Below are 19,658 nucleotides of genomic sequence, written 5' to 3'. Positions count from 1 at the left end.
AGGGAGGAAAATCAACAGTGTTACTGACAGAAGCTGTATGAAAAAATTCCCAGCTCTAACCTGAAACCCAGCAGAGTTGATATTCTCTCATCTCGTATAACCCAGGACACAACCCAGTGCACAGACTCCCAAAGCTCTCCTGAAGCTCTCCGTAACACACCAGCAGGAGGAAATTTATTGACCATTTATCTCACCCTGTGATTTAATGATTCAAAATTTCTGTTCCCCACCTCGTTCCACCACTCCTCTCTTCTTGGCCTTAGAGAGGGGACAAGAGATCAGTTCACCTTCCTGAGGTACCACCTCTACGCCCCTGGTGAAAGTCTCCCTCTGCACTGACCCATCTTCTGCTAACCACCCAACCCACGTATCACTTGGGCCGCCTCCAAAATCCTCATCTCCCACGCTCAACTTAAATGAAGCACTGCCAAGGTCGAACACCTAGTCTTGGCTTCATCTTTCCCTCCTGTCATTGCCAGTCCCACCACCCTTTGCAGTACAGTCACCCATTTCACTTTTTACATTAGCCAAGCCCTACACACTAGCCCAATGCCTACAGTGGAGTTAACCTATGTACAAAATGCCACCTGCACACCTCTATTTTTTCCGTATCTGACAGATCTTATTGACTGGGGGGGAAACAGAACATCCTTTGAAATAGCTTAGACCTGATGCTCAATAGTCAGCAGACTTAGTGAAGTCAAATATGAATTAAAGCAGCATAAACAGAAAAAGAACATACTACACCCCGAAAAAAGGAAAATTCAGCTCTCTGTGTCAATGATGAAATCTAACTTCAAGCATGGTTTTTGGAATAAGACTGACTATTCTAGGTTCATAGCAATGTGTTGCAATATAGTTAGATAGATGGCAACATGACAGGCAGAATCTACAGCACATCACAGCCAGTGAGCGAAGGAAATGGGTACTTAATTACGGTGTCTGTTCACCAATTAGAGGCAGTAACACTACTGTGAACCAACAGATCACACTAACTTGCATTTTATTATGACAACCTGCTCACTCACTGCTTTTTAAGTGGGAAAAACATGCACAAGAACATCCATTTTGCCTCAACATAAGAACACTAACGAATTTATTCCTTTCAGACTTGTATAAATCTCTAATCCTCAGCATTATCTACTTACTTAAAGGGGGCTTATAAGAAAGATGGGGATAGACTTTTTAGTAGGGCTTGTTGCAATAGGACTAGGCATAATGGTTTTAAACTAAAAGAGGGTAGATTCAGACAAGATCTAAGGAAGAAATTTTTTACGCTGAGGGTGGTGAGGCACTGGCACAGGTTGCCCAGAGAGGTGGTGGATGCCCCATCCCTGGAAACATTCCAGGTCAGGTTGGACGGGGCTCTGAGCGACCCTGATCTAGTTGAAGATGTCCCTGCTCATTGCAGGGGGGTTGGACTAGATGGCCTTCAAAGGTCCCTTCCAACCCAACCCATTCTATGATTCTATGATCTCACTCAGTCGTGTTTCAAAGAGTCAGCTTTTGTGACCTGTGGCCCACCTCTCCTGAAAAAAATCAATGCTGAGCTGTCCCAGTTTTGTAACTCCTTTGTTTCAGGAGATCTGGGACAAGCCTGAACTTTAGCTATCACCATTCACCTGTCAATGTGAGAGTGCGCAGGCTACCAGGTCGGGCACAAAGAGAAAGAAACAAAGGATACCGAAGAAGTGAAATGGTATTACTGAGTTGGCAGCTGCTAGTTTAAGGGAAAGAAATGAAATCAAATATTAAAAAAGGAAGTACCAATGTGAAAGCTAAAATATGCAGGAGAAGGCAGCAATGCAGTGAGATCATGGATCATCCCACTGCGCAAGGGTGAAAAGCTGAGAGCTCCCTTGCTGTCCAGTAAGCATCTGTCCAAAAGAGACTGCACCGGGGTGACACACAAAACAGTGCTTCGCCTACCTATCCCAAGCATACCTGTCCCAGTCCAGAACCATATGTATTTTTCAACAAATAAGATCACTGCATGTTATTCTAGTTGTGCAAGGTCCTGGTCTCACACCTCTGTTGAAAACAACATTCAGATTTTACGATCGCAATGTGGGCAGCTGAAGGTTGTGCCAGAACAACCCACAGCCCTCTTCAAGGCTGCCCCAACCGCAGAAATCCTGCCAGCAGGGTCAGGGTACTGAAAGTCGCCCTGTTAGAGTGCACTGCACGGCTCAGCCTGAAGAACTTGGATATTCACCGTTTCCGACAGTAACAATCAGATTTTGATGCTTAAAAGGCAGATCTGCACTGAAACAATCCAGCGCAGGAGAAACACAGGTTGTCTGTGTATCCAGCATGTGCAAGAGGCACTTGAGACATTTAAGGACCTCCAGGTGTATAAAGAAAACATGCAAAATAATGAAAAGAACAAAATAAACTCCTGACTCTACTCGCTTCCAACAGTCCTAGATGCCTCCTTTGGGGCAGGTGACAGACCCAGGGGCTAAATCTACATTATCTGTACCCACGAGCTGACTTAAGTCTCCCATCAGCTGGGATACATCTGACAGCAGAGAGGCAGAAACGACCACCTCCTTTCCAGAGGGACAAAGGAGCTTTCATCCAAAGTCCTCCTCCTCTTCCTGCACCTCTGAACAGGCCCCACATCTGCTTCACACACCTCTGGGAGTGGTACCCAAGCACAAGGTACATACATTTGGAAGGCAAGGTACTCACATGCCATCAATATGGCATGTCACCTGAATCCCAAGGGAAACAGTCGGGCTGTCACGCCTCCGAGGGACCCCTGATGTTCATACCTTCTTGGTACAGAACGGGGAGATCACAATTTTGTGGCACATGACATTACACGTTGCAAAACTGAGGTCACAGTTACATCGTGTTCCACAGTTGGACAAAATCTCTGCAAGGAGTGAGAAAGCTATCTTCTTGCTGACTGCATCACAGAGACAACAGGATCCCAAAAAAGGAAAAGGAGTCCTGCTTTGGCTGCAAGGAGATATCTTAGGGCAATTCATCTTAGTTGAATCAAGAAATGAGGATGTAGGAGGGTGAACATGGCAGACATTTGTAACAAAAAAAAGCTTATCAGAGATAATCTAGAGAGGAAAAATAGAAAGCAGCTGCAAAAAAGACTGTTTTCTCAAGGGATTATAAAGGTGACGGTTCATTCAAACACAAATGAGGAGAGGAAGGATAGGGAGGGAGGAGACGACACATTAGAAGGGCAGGATAAGCCCTCGGTCAAGAGGCTAAGCTCCACGCTCCCAGTGGAGCTCTCCTGTGCTCCCGCTATCAGCATCTCAAAACCATCCCTAAACTGTGCTGGACTGTTATCTGTAAAGTTCCAGATTTTCCTTCAAGTTTCCTTTAAGGGATTTTTCTCTTCAGGGAAACAGAGTTGGACTTTCTCTCTACCCAATTACATTTCAACTGCTCTTTCTGCAACTGTCTGCTTTGCGCATCGCCTTCCCTCAGTGAGATGGCCTTCTGCTGCAAAACGGCACCTCTGCCTCCGATCCAGCCTCGTCCTTCCCCTCCTGCGCCTGGCATCTCTCTATGGAAAAGTTACACAACTAAGTCCTGCAGACTGCTATTTACACGATGTACATAACATCTCATCTTCATGGCACGAGCAGATGCCCCGTTTCCCCAGTCACACTGGTGGGATTGCAGCTTTCAACCACAGTATCATCTGCAAATACATTATTCCGTCTGGTTTTTTTTTCCAATCACTCTGTGAGAAATACAAGGAAAATTTCTTAGATACCAGCTTCAGTAAGGCTCCTAGATCTGATATTACAACATCATAAGCCATTATGGTCCATTTAACAATTTGCTTTTATTACATTATCTTAAACATGAACGTCTCCAGTCATTCAGGCTGATCTGCCTTATTATGCTTTTCATTGTGGTCATGATTTTAATATTGAGGTATTGTCCAATTAGAAAAAAAAGGATAAATCTATTGGGACAGGTATAGAGATTCCACAACGCTTAAAAACAAAACAAAAATTGCTTTTGTTTTGCACAGGAACAGCAACGAGCACTCACCCAAAGCCATGCAAACATGGAACCACAAACACTGGTCTGACTGCAAGCAGTACCAGACCACAACTTCATTTCCATCTGTCCACCTTCTGCATTAACACCTTACCACAGCAGCTGTTTTCGGTCTACGCTTATGTGGATGCATTCTCTACCGCCAGCCACCGAGCTGCTACTCGGCTCACCTGGAGGGACGTTTGCTCTCTTCCTCTTCTTGCCCGGATCGCTTCCATTCTCAGCTGGGCTCTCCGACACCCGCGGGCCAGCAGTGCTGCTGAACTGCAGAGATTTGTTGTTGCTGGCAGGATCAAAGGACAGATGGTTTAAGCCTAAAAGAGAAAAATACACTCAGAGACTTTCTTTAAATTGGTTTGCTTCAGGATCACAGTAATAAGAGAAATGCCCAGTCCCAGGTACAAGCAGCCCTTCAGGCTCCTAGAAGAATTGTGCCTCCTGTTTACTGTCCCCAGCTACGCCTGATCTTAATGTTACACCGATACCACTGTAAAATATTATTCACAAACATTAATCCCAACACCCACACAAATCAAACTGTTTGATACCGTAAACCAGGGGTGCATCTCCCGTGTGTTGTAAAGTATTTCATGTTTGGAAACTCAGAGACCAGAATATTTTTCTATTTCTTCCAATCCAGGAATACATTTTTAATAGTTACTGAAGTTTCACCCAATTTGTCACCAGTTGTGAATTCACCTGGAATTATTCACTAGCAAAAAACAAGGCACGTCTTAGATCTTCAAAAACACAAGGTGCTATTGCAATTTTTATTCAAGGAGTCTGGCAAGCAGTTGCCCCCCTTTGTAGCCGAGGAAGGGTGCTCTGCAACGCGCACCCCCAAAGAGGGGAGCTCACAGGCCCAACCGACTGGACCAAACTCCTCCTCAGTCAAGTGATGGATCCACTGTCAGACTCCAGACAAACTTCTTCAGCCTCAGGGCTCAAGTCCCCTCTCCCCTACCCCGCAGCACAGGAACGGGTTTTCCTTTGCGGGTACCGACTTGTCTCCGATTCCCACTCCACCAGTCCTCAGCCACACCATCACCACCTGCCCCATTAGCGAAGGCTAATGAGAGCCACAGGAGGTGCTGGCAGTGCCTCCATATGCTTATTTTAAAAACCACAGCACTCAAAGACAGAGTGCCTTGAGTCTTGTTGCTCAGAGTTTGTTATTGATAGAGCAGATCTACCAATGACTTAGGTTTACTCAAGAATAAATTTAGATTGACCCATATAAATTAAGTAAATCTAAGGTAAAGATATAAAACCAGAACACTTAAGATGGTACGTACCACCAAGACCCCGTTTGCCTGATAGCACACTGTATGTTGGTTTTAGACACAGCTGTCCATCTTTTTAACAGCCATCATCCACCTTATGAGCTGAGATACCCCACCATCTTGGAGAACACCAACATAACTCACGTTTTCCAGGAAGGATCCTGATGGAGACACCAAGGCCCATACAGACCCATGAAGACCAGAATTAGGTTTCAAAAATAGTGCAACTTTTTAAATATTCACTAACTATAAAGCACTCTGAAATATCAAGTAACCAATAGTCTGAATATTACTCAAAAATTACTTAGCTGATCACTCCGATAAAGTTTTTTTGTGTTTCCTGGAAGTTTTGAGTTTTTCCTCATTCACAAACATTCCCATCCCTACACAGGACAAGTTACTTCAGTGTTGAGCCCAAGTTTCACAAGAAATATCCAAGCATGTGTTTACCACACAAGTACAGAAAAAGCAACAGTTAAGAAGTAAGGAGAAATACGATGAAGCAGAACAAAAGCTGCCAGAAGTAAATGCTGGCTGGTGCGATGGCTTTCGCACTGCCCCCCAAACGTCCAAGCACTTAAGCAACACGGAGCTGAAGCCTGGATGCTCGTGCTCACGCAGCCAGGAGAGGCGAGCAGCGGCGTCGGAGCCGGCTGCGTGTGAAGAGCATCCATTGCACCACGCTCAGGCTGCGCACGCCGGGGCTCCCGCGGTCCCCACTGCCAGGATCCAGCGTCAGCCCACGAGCCTCTGAGGCCTCATTGCTAACACTTGCGCTTTGACAGGTCACAACCCCCAGAAGCAAATCAAGACAAGGCAGACGGGTGCGCTACAACGTCTTGCTGTCTCAGTGCAAAAGGTTTAGTACAAGAGACTCCCGTAACTACTCAGGCTGCCAGTCAAAACAAGTTGCAGGGGGAAAACAAATTGTTCTAATGGACACATGTCAGAAGAAAAGTAAGTTTCAGAAAACCCACAAAGTGAAGGAGCAAGCACAAGGAAGAACGTCCAGTTGCAATGCTGACAGCATACGGTCCTGCCAGACTCCTACAACCTGATGACTGTAGTCCTCAGATGGTTTCTTCTCCTGAAATAGCTTCTTTGGAGTTTAATTCCTGATGTTCCCCCACCTGGCTGACCAAAGTTGTAACTATCTTCAGCGGCCCCTTCCACATCCCTGAGAAGGTGTCTATATCCCCACCCGCTACTTCCTAAGAGGCAAGGCTAATTAATGGGGGCTAAACCTCACTCCTGTCAAGGCACATCACCAGGACAGAAACTCAGAGGGGAACCAGAACAGCCACCGTGGGGAGCAGGAAACCTGGATTTTGGTCTCTGTTCCCATCTTCTCTCCTGTGAGCACCCCAAGTACAGTTTCAGGCGTCTATAAGAGCTTTGAAGCCCAATGTTGTTTTCCAGCATCATCCTACTACAGCCAACTAGTTGTTTAAATGGTTACAGGATCTCCCTAGATGATCCTAGTCACCCTGTAATGAAAATCAAAAGATTTATAGGAAAACTCAGTTATGGAGGAAGAAAAAATTGCAGAGGAACAGACCTTGCTGATGTGGTAGTTGATACAGTGGACGTGGGGAAAGGATAAGGTTTTTTGACACAAGAGGCATTTGAACAAGACAACTTTAAAGGAATGGACAGTTTGGGTTATAAAAAAAAAGACACATTTGAGAAAATACTGTTTGGAGCTTTTTCTAAGACCACAAGAGAGCATTTCTAAGGGGAAATAAAATAAAACTGATACTACAGAAGCCCAACTGTATGGCTCAACAGAAACAAGGCAAAACCTGTCCACTGCATCTGAGTTGGGGAGCAGTGGGAAGCAGCCATCACAATTTCAGGTCATCTCCCATTCAGTCACATGGGGGTCAAAAGGCTTTTATGGACAATTCACAAAACTGGGCAAGACTGGGGGTCTCTAGGGGATATCATGAAACAGAGAAAAAAGGCAAACGGATCCTTAAACAACTGACCACTATATAAAGTAAGAAAAGCTAATTATGCAGATTTGAACCAAAGAGGATTGAAGAAAAATTGTTTTGCAGCTTCCAGTGCATTTCCTAATTCAGTGTATCTATTTCAGAGTAATTCTGTGCTAAACCATCTTTTAGACAATCACCCTCCACAGATCTGTGGTGGACAAATTACAAGTGATGGTCAATTAATCGCATTTATGTGCCAGCAGAACACGGTCCCAACCATTCCTGGCTCTCTAAAATGGTCTGTTTCTTAAAACTACAGGTGACAAGAAAAAAGCACTTTGTAAACAATTCCAAATTACTGGAGGCTTCAAACATAAAGCTTCAAGTATGCAATTAATCACAGCAAGTTTTAGAGGGGTATACTGCCCTTAATTGAGCACCGAGTTCATTATTCTACCTTCTGTCATATTCAGCACTTGCAGGGATGCAAGACTGAAGGGACATTAAAATACCCAGCTTGATTTATCTTTGTCTCAGCAAACTCACTCTGAATAGTCAATGGGAGAAAAAAAAAAAAATCCTTTTTGTGGACCCCTATAAAGTGATAAAAATAGCTACATTTCTGCTAAGGTATGCCTATGTTCCTGGGGGCTGAAATCAGCAGAACTACAGGAGTACCAAAGATGACAATTATGCCATCTCAATGCACTGACAGGCTGAGGCATTTGTACCAAACCTTCCTCTAGACACACTGCAGCGCTGTGATTTCTGTTCTAGAGGATTCCACTTCCAAGAACCTGTTAATAAACATGGTTATTGTGTACGACTGAAAATAGACAAGAGTGGATACAGAGAGCCTGAAGGGGCTCTTCTCTTAGCTACTGAAAGGTGAGAATGCAAGAAGAAGCCAAAAAAAGTACGTACTATTCAGCTGGCAACAACAATAGTCACGCCTGACTACACAAGATGCCTACAATGCTGTTTCTTAAATACCCCAAAGTCAAAATATCACTGAGGTCATGAGGGCTCAGGAAAACAAATCTCAAATGCAGCAGGTTAAAAATAGAGAGAGGCCGCACACAGCAGAGAGATAGGGAGAACAGAAAAGGAGCAATTGTAAGATTTCCATCTATTATTATCCAGCTGATGGAAAAGGCAACATTAAACTTGAAAGTGTGTTTTCCCACGCTTGGGCGTAGGGACAGATGCGGACAAGCAGCGATCCAGCTGGACACTCATGCCGCCAGGCCTGAAAGGGACAGACACCCTGCTCTGGCTGAAGATGACACGCCATACAGACGCTCAGCATTAACCAACACCTGAACGTTAACACACACCACTCAGGCGATTACTTTCTAACCCACTGAAGAGCAAAGGCAGCTACTTACTCCAATTATTTCCATCACCAGTTTGGGCTAGGATGCTTGATTATGCTCTGCAGTATAGGAGGAGCACTCAGATGCTGCATCTGCTCTGATGACTGTGCTGGGGAGGGAGGCAGCCGTCTCCAGCAGAGGTGAGATAACAAGGAGTGAAAAACTACTTGCACTCTTTGCAAAAAAATTTTTATTAACGTATTTTGGAAAAAAAAAACCCAAACCAAACAGATTCCTTAGCTACAGGACAAACACTGGGGTCTACAGGAAGCAAAGGAAGTTCTCACAGCTGTACAGCCAGCACCCCTGCCAGTTAGGTCATGAGTCAAGCCGTAAGAAAGTGCCTGAACCAAGTGAACAGCTCACGCCAGACCAGAAGGGAGGCAGCCCTGCACCCTCCCAGCTGCCCAACACACCCCATACACCCGTGCCAGCCCTGGAGACCTCCTGTGATCTGATTCAGCTCACACCCCGGGCAGAAATTAATGCAGCTCCGAGGAAGAAGATAAAGTTCTGCTAAGATTAGTATACCCAAGTTGCTCAGAGAAGGCTCCAACCCTAACCTGACATATATAGGAAGGAGCAGAAACAGACCTACAAATGCCCTGAAGTCTTCAGCATCAGGTCCCATGACCCTGACTATCCACCGCTTCCGTTTGCTTTGCAAACGAAGCACCACAGAGCTGCAAACCAGCAGGCAACTTGCTACGGATCAGCTGTGAGCCAGCAATGTCTCTCCTGCTTTCAGCATGCAGATTAACAAGAGGAGACCTATAAAAGGAGGAGAAGAGACCATGGTGACAGAGAACTGAACAGTAATTAATAAGTCCTTGTTTCTCTTCTTGTGTCATTTCTACCTGGAAACATCCAGGTAATTAATAAGTCCTTGTTTCTCTTCTTGCCTTATGTCATTTCTACCTGGAAACATCCAAACCTCAGGCGCTGGCATTAAACACTGCCCCAAAGGCAGCTACCTGAAGAACAATTAAAAAAGAAAAGAAAGGTATGTCCCCGGAATTCATCAAGCCCTGTGAAAAGCCCAGAAGGGCAGCTCAGTAATTAAAAGCGTTCCTGAGGAATTCTCCTCCCCGCTAACTCCTGCACCAAAAGGTCAACCTGTTCATGACAACTTGTTTGAACAGCTGGCGAGGAGCAAAGGGGAAGAGGAGGCTGGTGCAATCACAAGTAAAACACTCTTGAACAGGCACAGGAACATGACTGCTGACTTGATGACTGGACAGACGCTGTCCCAAAGCTCCCAGAGTCATTCTCAGGTTAGGGTGATGAGCAGCAGCAGGCTAAGCCTGCAGGACAGTCCCTTCCAGGCATTATGTGTCATTAAGAAGAGATGGAGTAAGGAAATCTCAAATCAGCCCCTCAACCTCTCCCTTCTCGGCTGATCCTCACCGTAAGTTTCACTACTGCTCTAAGAACCTGTCAAATCTGCTCTGCAGCACGGGGGCAAGTCTGAGGTGCTGGCACCAACCTCTAGCAGCACAAACGCATACAAGAGCTGCTGTGCATGCCCAAGGACCACCAGCAGAGCTTGGAAAACACCCTCCAAAATGAGTACTGCAGAGTTTGAAACAGGACCGGTTGCCTAAAAGGATAAAGTTCATCACATGCAAGAGGACGAGGTGGATATGAGTTGCAACCCGACAAGGAACATGGAGACATGTTCACCTTGTGTTACCTGCCAACGTCCTGGGCTGAGCAGCAGGCCAGGAGTCGCTGGGTGCCCACCCACAAAGTTGACTTTTTCAAAGGAAGAGTCAGACCAGAAAAGGTTGCAGTGAAGTAAGAGCCAGTTCTTCATTTGGACCTGCATATATCAAAGCAGTCACACAAGTTTTTAATCTGATGTCACTTAATTCAAAGCCAATCTTCCTTGCCAGCAAGAAAAGGCCTACTGCAGAGTTAAAACTGTTAGGTTATGTGATAAAAGCTCATCCACACACACACAAAGGAGCAGAGAGAGGCAGTGACGGGTGGGGAAACCTGAATAATACCCGACTCAACTCCTCCCAGGCCCGTTACAGGAGAGCCATCAGTCCATTAAAGCCCATATCCACAAGCCCAGAGGAGCACAATGGCAAGCGGGAAGCCAAATTACAGACACACAGGAAGGACACCCTGATGGGGGCCTCTCACGGGGCCATCCCAGGAGAGCCTCAACCCCAGCATCCAGGCACGAAACCCATCCAGATGAGTTAAAGCCAAAGCACCTTTCAGACTTGTACACCAGATGGCTGTGCCATCGTTCAGAGGGATCTAAAGGGGGAGTCTCCGCACCTTGGAGGCAGCTCTCTCTCTTCATACGATACAGAGGGAGCCTTGATAACCACCTTTTGAACAGCTAGACTTAAAGTATCATCTTCTAACACTACTTTAAAAGTTGATACCATTTTGGACATACTCCACTGTGCTGCTCAAACACAGCCTTAAACCTTAAGATGAGAATGCCACCTTTAGGAGAGGGGCTTCTCCTCCAGTTTGGACATACAGGCATACTGACTCTAAACCGTGTCAAAGCTGGTGCTCTACTCCATAAAAATAAATGCTATCCAAAAATAGGATAGCAGTTTGTAATGCATCTTCATGGCCTGCTGAATTACTGGGACCTGTGTTTGTGACACTTCAACCTTCCCATGACAATGTGCCACATAGTCTCAACCTGCAACTTCAGCGGCTTTTCCCCACATGCAAGGGGATACCAAGGTCTCCAAGAAAAGTGTCGTTCTCACCAGTCACGCAGTTCTGAGGGCCTTGACAAAAAAGCACGTCCCCTGTCATACACTAAATTACTACACCGTACACGTGCTGACATTTCCTCCCAGTGCTACAGCCCTGGGTTTCACCATGATTCTTCCTCTCTACTCTCCTCAGAGAAGCTGGGAGAAGCTTGGGGGTTTTGTTGTTTTTAAACAAAGTAAATTGAGGAAACTATTTTCCTATTAGATTTTTTTGGGGTCACACCACAGAGGAGCTGTGGTGTCCAGACACAAAGTGTGTTCTGTCAGGGTCACGCTCTCCTGAACACTGTAAGAAGTCACATAGGATCAACTCTGCAAGTTGGGCCAATGCTTCTAAGTTTTCTAATCTTGGGTGAAAAGAAAGACCCGGAGCTCTGCAGTTACCTGGTTGTCTGCTCTTCTAGATGACATTTTGCGGGCCTACAAATCTTCAAGATCATCTAAACATTGACACCTTAAGCCAGCCACTGAAAACTTTTGCAAGCCATGACATGTTGTAGCATACCTGCGTATTTTCCTTGCAAAGAACACTGCTGTCCCATACGCCTCTGAAGAACAGTAAGAAATGGTTTGCTAGCATATGGACCGAGGCTTCAACTGCAAGCTTATGAAGCTGACTTTTAATTTGCTAGTTAATAGGCAGCAAATACAAAGAATGCTAAACAGGCATAATACAATCACAGTGCGCCAGGCCAGGAATGTAATGTGCTGCTGCAGTCCACGCAAGCCATGGGCAAGAGTCCTGCCGAAAGCCCCCGTGAGCTGGAATTACAATAATCAAGTTATGCCATCAAAAGGGGATGCACTCATAACGGCTGTGACATTGCCAGGAGAAATAAAACAGCAACCTGAACATGTTGTACAGCTGGAGCCTTTGGAACCCCACGTAGACATTGGAAAGAAGCAGCTATTACAAGAATACTGTAAAACCAAAAGCAAGACTCTTGCCCAACAGTCACAGAACAGGATTCAACCAATGTTGCAGCAGAGGATGGGGTCACCCTAAGCTCCCTTTGGAGGGGAGACAGCAGTTACACAGCCAACAGCCATCTGCACAGCCAGAGTTTAGAGTACAATTCCTCTCACCTAGGAACACTTCAAAATCAACCCGCATTCGGTCACAGGAACCACGCCACCACCAGTGGTGACAACTCTTCGTTCACTACAGAGCAAGACACAACTGGCCAGCTCAGACATGCTGCCTCAGGAAGAAGTGAATCCCAGACCTACAGTCGGGCACCTCAAAACAGCAAAGCTGCTGAAGTACAGACCAGCTGTGATACATGACTTAGAGCTGATCAGCCACAGACTTCTACCTGCTCGGTATGAATGACAGTAGGACATGACACTGCTAATACTGTTCCAACAGCTCACCAAGAAATGCAAAGCACAATCCACGGAGCAAGAAATACACACAGCAAAAACAACAAATAATTACCCTTGGTGTCATGTTCTTTGATAAAGAGGCAAAGCTGAACAGAATATTTTGGATCACATTGCAATGTCTTGCACTCCACCAATTAACTTTTGTGTTCAAAATAGACTTGATACTACTAGGAATATCACTAGCAGGTGCAAAGCTATCTCGAATAAAGCAAAACTCTGCTCAAGAATTCAGATCAGAACAGACAGGTGAGTGGGGACTCACTGGGAAACCCAACCGTTCTCTTCTCTATAAGCAAATCACAGAATATTTCTCACTGGAAGGGATCTCTGGTGATCAACTAGCCCACCCCGCCTGCTCAAAGCAGTGTCAGCTCCTGCAGATTGCTCAGGGCACTGTCCAGTTGGGTCCTGAATATCTCCAAGGACAGAGACTCCGCCACCTCTCTGGGTAATCCATTCCAGTGCCCGACCACCCTCACAGCAAACAAAGTTTTCTCATGTTTAGCTGAATTTCCTGTATTTTGATGTGTGCCCTTTGACCTTTCAAAGGGCACCACTGAGAAGACTGACTTCTTCTTTACTCTTTCCCATCAACATGTATTTGAACACATTGATAAGACTCCCTCTGCCCCCACCCCAAGCCTTCTCCCGGTTAAACAACCCCGGCTCTCTCAGACTCTCCTCGCTAACAGACACTCCAAACCCTTCATCGGGCTCACTCCAGAACATCCATGACTCTCTTGTACTGGGGAGCCCAGAACTGGACACGGCACTCCAGGTGTGACCTCACCAGTGCTGAGGGGATGGATCCCCTCCCTGGACCTGCTGGCAATGCTCAACCCAACGCAGCCCAGGATGCTGCTGACCTCCTTTGCTGCAAGGGTACATTGTTGGCTCGTGTTCAACTTGATGTCAACCAGAACACTCAAGACTTTTTCCACAACGCTGCTTTCCAGCAGCTTGTCCCCAGCATGTACCGGTGCATGGGGTCATTCCTCCCCAAGGTGAGGGACTGCCTAAGGGTGACAGCAACATAAGTTACGGTTCAGTGGAGTGTTTTTTGGGGGAAGTCAGGTGAAGTCCTGTGTGAGATCAATGACTACCTAAAGGATGAGGATGCGTTCAGCCCAGCATTACTTCAACAAATGCATTTCTAACTACCAACACACATGCGCTACTTGTGAGAGACATGGGCAAAACCGAGCAAAAGCATCATAAAGACAACCAGAGACACGCCTGGGAGAACGGACTGTGGACTTGCTCCAGCCACTTCATGAATATCCCGCTTCCAAAAAATTTATTATTTATGGGCTCTCATTAAATGTAATCGGATATGCTCTCTAACAGATGCAACACATGATCCCCAGACGTGAATGCAGCAACATTTTTTGTGCTGGTACAAATTCATGGTGTCAGATTAACGCTCAAAGGTGACCACACATGGCATGATTAAGGCACCAGTACCAGGAATCCAGATCCAGGCTCACTGCCTCATCAAGCCATGGCTTAGGTCATCCTATTTGAGAGACCACACCAAGATCAGCGAAGAGATCAGAGTTAAAACCCTCATTTTGTTCCCACTGGAGGATTTGGTTTTGTTTTCAACCTCAAGCCATGTAACAACGGTCATGTCTTACAGAGCAATCCTAAAACAGCCACACCAGTACAATGAAGGGACGAGGGTATGAACGAAACCAAAAATTATTATATTGCACTCAGATTTCCAGAATAAGCGATTGACTTTCCTATAGCCTTTTTTCCAATTGATACCTCACAGGCCAATGATGCACTTTGAGGCAGTGCTGAGGCAGCAAGGATTCCTTCCTGTGAACCCCTGCATTAGGATGTCAGATTTAAAGAGCTAAAATGCGATTGCTTCAAATTAAGCTTCATGTCCGAAAACATTACCAAACTGCATGAGAAAAGGAGGAAAGTATGCACCCCTGCTGTGAAGGTTCATTCCAATTTACAGCTTTTTTTTCTTCCAAGCCAATTATTTCTCAACACAAGAACTGGTTTAGAGCTACCCTTCTCATTCAATATGCTCCTTCGTAGTGCCTAAGCCTCTTCAAAAGGTAGAAATAGGACTTTCTTGGTTTTAAAGCTAACCCTCTGCATTTACAACTTCCATTATGGCATGCAGAGCACGTGGTACGAGTGCTCTGGAAGAGAAGCCCACTACTGTCCTTATACAGCCTCAGACTAGAATTCCACAAGTCAGAAATATTCAGAAGTCACAGAAAATGGAAGTTGATGAGATCATGAACTGCAACATATTTTTCTTTGCAGGCACAGGCTGGAAACTGAGTAGCTCCTTCACAAGCCATAAACAAAAATGAATGTATTTTCTGGGTAGTGTTGTCTAGAAACAGCGCTAGAGAAGATGCAGTTATTCTTAGTCCCACTCACATGAGAGATCCTGGTAGCTCCTCCAACAAGGTCTTCCAGGATCCCAAGACCTACTTCCACGGGCACTGTGCCCTGTTTTGCTCCAGGCTCTGTGAGCAGAGAAAGCCAGGAACTACTGCTGATGGTTGCTGAGTCGCCTTCATCTATAGAAACTGTCATTCACTTAATAACACACGTCTGGACCTCTGCGAGGGTGGTTATGGTGAGCAGTAAAAGTCCCTGGGCACAGCTGCCTGTCCCAAGAGCCTGCCTACAGCCAGGAACAAGGTTCTTGTCAGGCACCGGCTGGAAGGCTCTGGGTGGAGGCACCCATGCGACTCGGAGCAGGCAGCCTTGTCCTTGCCTGCGGCTCTCCAGGGACCCCCAAGACGGGATGAGCTATCATCCACAGGCACGTTATGGCACACTCAATAAGGAGAAGCAAAATGTCTTGGGAAAGCTTTGCTCTCACTTCCCCAAGACAGAGAAAGAGTAAATGACCCACAAAAGAAAAGGGTAGTACTGAAAAGCGGGCAACGGAAGCAGTGGGCACCTTGCTTGCTGCTCTCTTGCCATATGGAGTTTGCTCCAAGAATTCAACCAAGCCAGAGAGAAGATTTCCAATGCACTTCAGAGTAAGAAACTCCTCATTATGTCAGATTTTCCACCCTAATATTGGTAAATGCCATGGACAGTAGCCACCTTCAGAACCGATTGCCTCACTTCTATCATTTCTGCGAACTGCCGTTCAGCTTGAGCTCCAACCACATCCCACTGGACACAAACAATGTGCAGAGAAGAAAGCTGAACCTGCAGAAAAACTTCTCTCCTGGGCACAGAGCAGGATAAAAGCTGGCAGAATCAGCCAGTACGACTGTGAGGCACAAGCACAAGCACTTTTCCTTCGCTCCAACCTTAACGAAGCATCCTTGGCTATTTTGAGCTGGTCTGCTCAGGAAGGAAGGGACCACCATCACGGGAGCAAGCCTTGGGGTTTTACTCAGTTTTACTGAGGCTCTGTAGAGCACCAGCCAGGAAAGGCAGAAATCAGCAGACTTCTGCATTTGCAGTGAAATGCTATGCAGAAGCTAAGGGGGAGGGGGAGAAAAATTAAGGCTTTCAGTGAGTGTCAGACCAGTGTTGGCATTTCTAGAGAGCCATACATGGCACGGGCATTAGCGTGCCCTTCGCCTCCAAGCACACCCAGTATGTATCTCCAGGGATTTTCAGAAGAGTGAATTTTTAGGAGCAAGATATCAGGAGTTGCCATAATGCAGTGATTAAAAAAATTAAAAAAATTAAAGAAAAAAAAAAAATCAACCTGGACTAGAAGATTCCTCACTAGAAAAAAATGGATTGGGGAAAACAGTGAAGATGCTTAAAGATGAGCAGGAAATTACTATCAGCAAGTCCTCTCACGCAGCAGCAGCAGGTTGCTGTAGGCAGTCTTCACCTCTGGAAATAGATGCCGAGTTGTGTCTTACGGGAAGACGCACGGCAGCCTCCCGCTGTCCTAAATAGCATTAACGATGCCCAGCCCCACCTGTCCCTTTGGGTAGGTATCGATTCGGGTCTGTGCTGATGCTATACATGGCTGTAGCTTTTACAGCACACGTTTAGAAAGGGCCTGGATAGAGATAGGAAAGATCTCAATGTTCCAGGTATAAATCAAGGGAAGTATCTACCCTCACCGGGTCCCGTGCCAGACCCTGGACAGGACTTTTTCCATCCACCAGTTCCTGCTAACGGAGCTTGGCCATTTGCCTTAATGACCAGTGAAAAAAAAAGAAATCGGAAATAGTCAACAACGTGACCTGAAAAGCACTGTTTCACAGATCATTCCTATTACCAAGCGCTGAACGTGCTGACAACACTTCTACCCAAAACGGGGGTTTGCGCAGCTCACTGTGCAAGGCTCCTATGACCGTATAGGAAAACAGCACCTCAACAGGGCTTCCACTTCAAGATTTTTGCAAAATCTTCCCTGCTGGGTTTACTAATGTTCAACCAAATGATGACAGGAGCTCTGCCCACAAGCCTAGCACTGCTTTAGAGGCACACAAACCAGTTCACCCACGGCCAGACGAGGGAACCGCATGCTCTGACAGCAACCTCGCGCTGCTGCTGGTCAGACACTCGGACTAGTTAATAAAAAGCAGGTACACAAATCCCTCCCCAGTAACTCAAAGAAAAAAAAAAAACTAGTAACAGGTACTCTGACACTTTCACATACCTAAAAGCATTTTAATGATACACTTAAAAAGCCCACATAGATTATGCCCACTCATCAAACTTCTCTCTTACCCAGCATCAAGAGGAACTTAAGAAATGGGCTGACACAGGCTTTACTATAAATATGGATTTACCTTTTGCCAATATTGGCAAATAAATGAAATAAGTATTGCTCAGCCTGAACGGAGGTCCCTTTTCTTTTCTGCATGTTTAGAAATGCAGTTTAGAAATAAACTGGATTCCAGGATACAATCTGCCATCTGATTACATACTGCTTGTTTTCACCTCTAAAGAAACCCACTTTAGAAGAAACCAAAGTACATGGCATCTGCAGTAATCAATTAGAAAACACAGAGAAAACAGCAAGAAAGGGAAAGGACAGAAGATACTGAGGCTTTGAAGTCACATCTCGGTACCAACCATTTGCTTTCCAAGACTAGTTCCCAGGTTCAAAAACTACTCTTGGGCTTGTGCACTCTTTTCTACTGTACTCCTGGCTTAAGTGTCATGGTTAGAGCTTTATAATCGTCAATTTGATCCAGAAGCTGCCTAGGCGCACTGATGAGACCAGCAGCCTTTTGATAGTTACTTCTGTCGACTCCATATAATCCTATGTGCCAACAACACTAACAAGACATCATCGGAGAAACACGCTTTCAAGAAAAGCACACAAAACACCTACTTTACCTGCATACTGCATGAGAAACATGGCAAGATGCTGATCATATTTCAGTATTTCAGCCAGTTCTCCTCCCGTTCCCAGCTTGTTTATTTGTTTAAAAGATGGAGTCCAGGGTTGAGCTCCCACACTTAGTGCGGCTCCACGCAAGCCTCCGAGCTCCAGCTCCGAGCACAAAAGGAAAGTTGGGTCCTAACGACAGCAAAACTACCACCACGCTGCCCCACCGGCGGGCAGCGACCGCCCAGGAGTCGAGAGCACAGGTTGGGACTGGAGCTGGCAAACGGCGGCTGCATGTGTCACCATCAGTCTCCAGTGACTGACACCAATAGGCGGATTCTGGGATGTGGGGGACGGAGGCGGACGAGCAGGTGGAGAACCGATTAGCAGCAAGTACATCTGAATTTGCAAGGGATTTCATACATCAATGCTTTAAAGCGCTGGCGCGCAGTTAAATAAACCCTGTTTGCATGCCTGAGATTAGTTGCTTTTGCACAGAAAGATTAAGTTCTGGTAATCCTCGATGGCAAGAGGCACACCGCTCACGTTCCTCGATTCTGGAAGCTTGCACTCAAAAGAAGTATTAACTTCAGACAAGCTAATTATTCTAGCAGGGCACTGTAAAAAAAAAAAAAAGAAAAGAAAAAGAAAAGAAAGACACACAGAGAGTCCCTTTCTTCTTTGACCCTGAAAACACAGCGTTCAGTAATACCAAAGGGCTATCTGCAGCGTTTTCAAGCAAATGGCATATTTTCACAAATACATATCCACAGCAGCAAAAACACAGAGACTTGATCAAGTCGTGTATGAGCTGTGCCGTTTGCTTACCGTTGTAACCCACCAAAGGAAGGAAAAAAATTCTTTACCAGTGTGTGTGTACGCACATACGTGTGTACAGTGGCACAGACCCAGACACTCAACCTTCGTTGCCTCCCTGCGGGCAGTCCTCAGCAGTCCTCACCAACCGCCCCAGCCACCACACCAAATCACTAAATGTTCCACGGAGTGTTTTTAGGATGCTTGCATGGCTCTGTCAAACCACCTTCCCTCTCGACACAACGTCTAGAAATTGTTTGGCGCTAAGACTGGGATTTACAGGGGGTGAGCAGCTCGTCCCCCATCGCCTGGGACACAGAGCAAGCGGCTCCAGGCTCAGAGGGGACATGCCCGACCCCAGGCAGCTCATCGGTCACATCCCTCCCCATCCTGCCAACCTCACTCACAGCACACCCGGAGAGCATTACCTGCCGCTTCGTAACAAATGCTCAACAGGTCACATTTTCAGAAATACATTTTTGAAAGGCTAGGAGAAGAAACCTGTCAGGCAGGGGGACGCAGGACTAACTGCACAGACCTACTGGGGTGGGGTGGGGGGGGGGAAGGAAGAAGAAAAAACAGGAAAAAAGGGAGGGAAGTCCCAAAGAAAACTCCAACAGAGCCAGCAATCAGGATCTTTGGAAAATCCTAGTGCAAAAACCTGGACCAAGGGGCGAGTGCTGCTCCCCATATGAGAGCCTTGCAGAGGGGCAGCACCAGCACAAGGACCTGAACCGCTTCATCTTGGCTGAGAGCAGAGCAGCTGG

The 19,658-nt window shown here is 46.1% G+C and overlaps 1 protein-coding gene across 2 annotated transcripts in view; it reads right to left on the bottom strand.

Annotated features, from left to right (window-relative positions):
- The window catches only part of ENOX2 (ecto-NOX disulfide-thiol exchanger 2), a 58,689-nt gene extending 40,396 nt beyond the window's left edge, over positions 1-18,293 (bottom strand). For both annotated transcript variants that reach the window (XM_009273389.2, XM_009273390.2), the window contains exons 1-2: positions 18,084-18,293; positions 4,212-4,355 (exon numbers count right to left, since the gene is read on the bottom strand). In XM_009273389.2, the coding sequence (XP_009271664.1) occupies positions 4,212-4,355; positions 18,084-18,105 (166 nt within the window). In that variant the 5' untranslated portion in view covers positions 18,106-18,293. The remainder of the gene's footprint in view (positions 1-4,211; positions 4,356-18,083) is intronic.
- Between the last annotated feature and the right edge of the window lie 1,365 nt (positions 18,294-19,658).

This window comes from Aptenodytes forsteri, unplaced genomic scaffold (assembly GCF_000699145.1).
Source record: "Aptenodytes forsteri isolate BGI_AS27 unplaced genomic scaffold, ASM69914v1 Scaffold191, whole genome shotgun sequence".
NCBI classification, from domain to species: domain Eukaryota; kingdom Metazoa; phylum Chordata; class Aves; order Sphenisciformes; family Spheniscidae; genus Aptenodytes; species Aptenodytes forsteri.
Note: the sequence above shows the minus strand (reverse complement) of the source record. Positions and strands in the feature narration are given on the sequence as shown.